This window comes from Pistacia vera, unplaced genomic scaffold (assembly GCF_008641045.1).
Source record: "Pistacia vera cultivar Batoury unplaced genomic scaffold, PisVer_v2 Contig101, whole genome shotgun sequence".
NCBI lineage: Eukaryota > Viridiplantae > Streptophyta > Magnoliopsida > Sapindales > Anacardiaceae > Pistacia > Pistacia vera.
In genome coordinates this window covers 364,485-368,312 of record NW_022195039.1, presented here as the reverse complement: position 1 = coordinate 368,312, position 3,828 = coordinate 364,485, and the positions used below count along the sequence as shown (strand labels likewise).

General features: G+C 37.2%; 1 protein-coding gene across 1 annotated transcript; it reads left to right on the top strand.

The window, feature by feature from the left end:
• The first annotated feature begins 574 nt into the window (after positions 1-574).
• Positions 575-2,552, top strand: LOC116109202 (ankyrin repeat-containing protein BDA1-like). The gene is made up of 2 exons (XM_031395468.1): positions 575-1,141; positions 1,701-2,552. Exons 1-2 carry the CDS (start codon positions 575-577, stop codon positions 2,550-2,552), a joined length of 1,419 nt encoding a protein of 472 aa, XP_031251328.1.
• The last annotated feature ends 1,276 nt before the right edge of the window (positions 2,553-3,828 follow it).

Here is a 3,828-nt window from a genome sequence, read left to right as displayed (position 1 = left end):
ATCATTCAGTGCACAAATTTAATGTACTACTTTCGATGATTATAGCATTACTCAATTTTTAAATCTTGAAGACAAAGATTTTAAACCACACAGATTTTAACTGAAGAATCTCTTAACCGTGTCCAAAACTGCTCAATAAGATTTTAAAGACTTTAAACCACACAAATACTGACAAAGAGAAAGATTTTTAAATCTTTTTCGCGCATTGTTCATGTGCATTGCTCAGGCGCACTATGAAACATACTCTGGAAGAAGCACATGCCAGCTACAGTACTTCATTCAAGCTACAGTACTTTAACGCTACAGTGTTTCTTGAAGCTGGAACTGAAATTTTACAAAATCTGGAAAATTTGTAAGAGTCACGCGGATTGCCAGCGTGGACTCATTTTTGTATAAAAACATTTCAAGAATCATTTGTAAGCTAAGCTGAAAGATTAATAAAAGAAATCAGTTCTGGAAGTATCCAATTTTCTCTCAAAGTCCTTGTTTGTTTCCTTAGAAATTTTCTGCATTTTTTGTATAACGCTACAGGTTTGCGACTTTCTGCTCCGAGGACTTTCACATCTCACAAAAAATGGAAAGAAGAATCTATGAAGCAGCGGTAGAGGGGAATATAATTTTCTTGCTTAACTTGCTTCAAGAGGATGCTCTAATTCTTGATAGAATTACTGTGAGCTGTTACGGAGAGACACCTTTGCACATAGCTTCCATGCTTGGTCATGCAGAATTTGTGCAGGAAATTCTTGTTCGTAAGCCTGAGCTTGCCGGAGAGCTTGATTCCCGTAAATCATCACCACTTCACTTAGCAACTTCAAAAGGGTACTTGGATATAGTTACAATATTGGTATTGGTTAATCCTGAAATGTGTCTTGCTCGTGATCGTGACGGAAAAAACCCAGTACATATTGCAGCCATCAAGGGCCGTGTTAGTGTCTTAAAAGAGTTGGTTAAAGTGAGACCTAATGCGGCTCGAATGTTGATGGAACGAGGTGAAACAATTTTACATGCATGCGTGAGATTTGACCAGTTGGAGGCAATGAAATTCTTGATGGAGCAAATAAGTGATCATGAGTTTGTGAATTCAAAGGATGATGATGGTAACACTATATTGCATCTGGCGGTGGCAGATAAACAAGTGGAGGTACGTATGAAGAGTAGGACTAAAATATTAATTAATTAATGCATTTTCGCTTATATTTATCTGTGTAAATTGGCCAGCGTTAGAATTAGATTTTCGCCTTAGGTGCGCCAAATAAGCTAAGCACACATAAGAAACTTTAAAACTGAGCCAGGAAAGACAACAGCCCCACCAAGCACATGCACAAGTAGGGGTGAGCAGGCTCGGCTCAAATATTAGGAATTGGAGTCGAAACTACACAATATCGATTCTTGAGATTTAGGAACCAGAACCGGCACTATAATTGGAACATGTCTGGTAGGTTTCAGTTCTGGGTACTTTGTGGTTCCGTTCAACTTGAAATTTTTGCTCACCCTTATTGATGAGTACTTCGTACCATCATGAAAACTCTCTTACATAGAACATCAATGTGAAAGGCTAATTTTATATATATATTGTGTGTATATGTGTGTATGTGTCACTGTAAGGGTATGTATTTATATAATGCTATTGGATTTGTTGACGCAAATAAATTTGTTCCGTGTCTCATAATATATATACTAAGCAACGATTTAATGTGCAGGCCATACAGTTTTTGACTACTAATAATGCAATAGAAGTGAATGCTCTGAATAAAGGTGGCTTTACAGCTTTGGATATTTTAAAACAAAGCAGAAGAGATTTGAAAGATTATGAAATTGTGGAGTTGCTTAGACGTGGGGGAGCTATTTCTGTAGAAGACATTGTCGTATCAATGCATGAACTTGGCTCCAAACAAACTAGAACCTTAACATCTCATGGCAATGATCAAATTAATATGTTGCGCCCTCAAGGTAACCGTATAGAAAAGTCCGTTGAGAAGAAAGATGATTGGTTGAAAGAAATGAATAATGCCTTGATGGTGGTAGCATCACTAATAGCTACTGTAACATTTCAAGCTGGTCTGAACCCTCCTGGTGGTGTATGGCAAGACAGTAAACGAGTCCAAGATGGTGGCGCCCCCACATCTGGACCATATCACGAGGCAGGAGAGTCAATAATGGCTGATACATCATTATTTTACTCTTCTAATTTGTTTAATTTGTTTTTCACTTCCAATACAATAGGGTTTGTTGCGTCTCTTTGCATCATTTTACTACTCGTGAGTGGTTTGCCATTTTGCAAACGCAAGTTGTTTACGTGGATTTTGATGGTGATCCTATGGGTTGCGATTTCGGCATTAACACTTGCTTATCTCTTCTCTCTAAGTTTTATCACAGGCGCGAATGAACCGGTCATTGGGGATGTATTTGCTACAGTGATGGTATTATTTGTATGGATGGGTGTGATGGGGATTCTTCTTTTGAGTCACACCATTCGTCTTCTAAAAAAGATAATAGTCTATTTCATAAAACTAACAAAAGCATGGAGGGATACTAATGGTTCAAAATGGTGATGAACAATGTCATAGTGTCTAACATCTACAACATTAATAATTAATGTGTAGAAATTATGTTTTTGAGAGATTGTATGTAATTTTATGATAATGTTACACATTTTATTTTTCTAGGTATGTAGAATGTTTATGTATTGTGCATGTAACAAAAGTGAAGAACTTGTTGAGCAATGGAGATGTAATAAAAGTGTTAGTTTTCGAAGGCTTTACTTGCAACTAAATAGGCTATCAGGTTCGCTACCAGTTATACCTTCAATTTTTAATGATCGCAATCTTTCAAACAAATTTCTTCGGATCTAAGATGTTTCAATAATTTCAGTGCCACGGTCATGGAGAATGCTATGGGCAATGTTTTCAAATTTGGTAGCAGTTATATGGGTAAGTAATTTGTTGAGGATGCAAGCCTTGTGATGAAAGGGGAAATGAATGAATATAGCACTATTCTTAATTTTGTAAGAAAGTACAGACCTTTCCAAAAACAATTTCTTTGGAGAGATTCCGTCGAAGTGACAAACCTTAAAACATTTCTTTAGTGGACACCAGAACATTTATTGGTCACCAATCATGTTACGTACATTTTGGTTTAGAAATTGACAAATGCTCATTTACGGACTACCCGATATTCTTCCCCTAAATAAACACCAAACCGACTAATATCTCCCAAGATCCATAACCCAAAAGAATATTTTCACCAAAAGAGAGATGTGGGTGAGCTCCAAGAACAAGCTCTTCGCCTTGGCTGTACGGATGGCCGCCATATCTACCGATGCTCAAACCATATGCAATGTGCCAGCTGCTGGTTTGATGGGGTGCAAGCCTGTCTGTGACACATCCAAACCCAACCCAGCCGGCTGCAATGTGCTGTTTGGCTCTCGCGCACGCGGATATGCAATATCAACCCTTAATACTATGTACAATTGCGACCCTGTCAATGTGAAAAGCAAGAAACTAGACCTAGACTCAGCAAAATGCTATCAATTAACAATAGAAGTTTAAACAAAGACACCTTTAACACTCAACAAAACTGCAAATCCTAACGACTCTGGGTCTAACAACCAACACCACAAGATATGTGATTTGAAAAGATGGTTTTTGTTCACTCATTAAAGAACAAAGCAAAACTAATGGGTTCATTAAAATCTCTTCTGTCTACTCTTTTCTAATAGCCAAAATGATCTATCCAAGCCAAGGGTGTCAAATATAATTTTAAGATATTTAAAGTTGACTTCAATTTAACTGCATTATACTGATACAAGTTCTTATACAATTTACAGGT

Bases quoted from the DNA above. Each gene is read 5' to 3' on its own strand.
- LOC116109202 (XM_031395468.1), top strand. From the start codon at position 575: ATGGAAAGAAGAATCTATGAAGCAGCGGTAGAGGGGAATATAATTTTC. The intron at 1,142-1,700 runs GTACGTATGAAG...TTTAATGTGCAG, and splicing joins TGGCAGATAAACAAGTGGAG to GCCATACAGTTTTTGACTAC.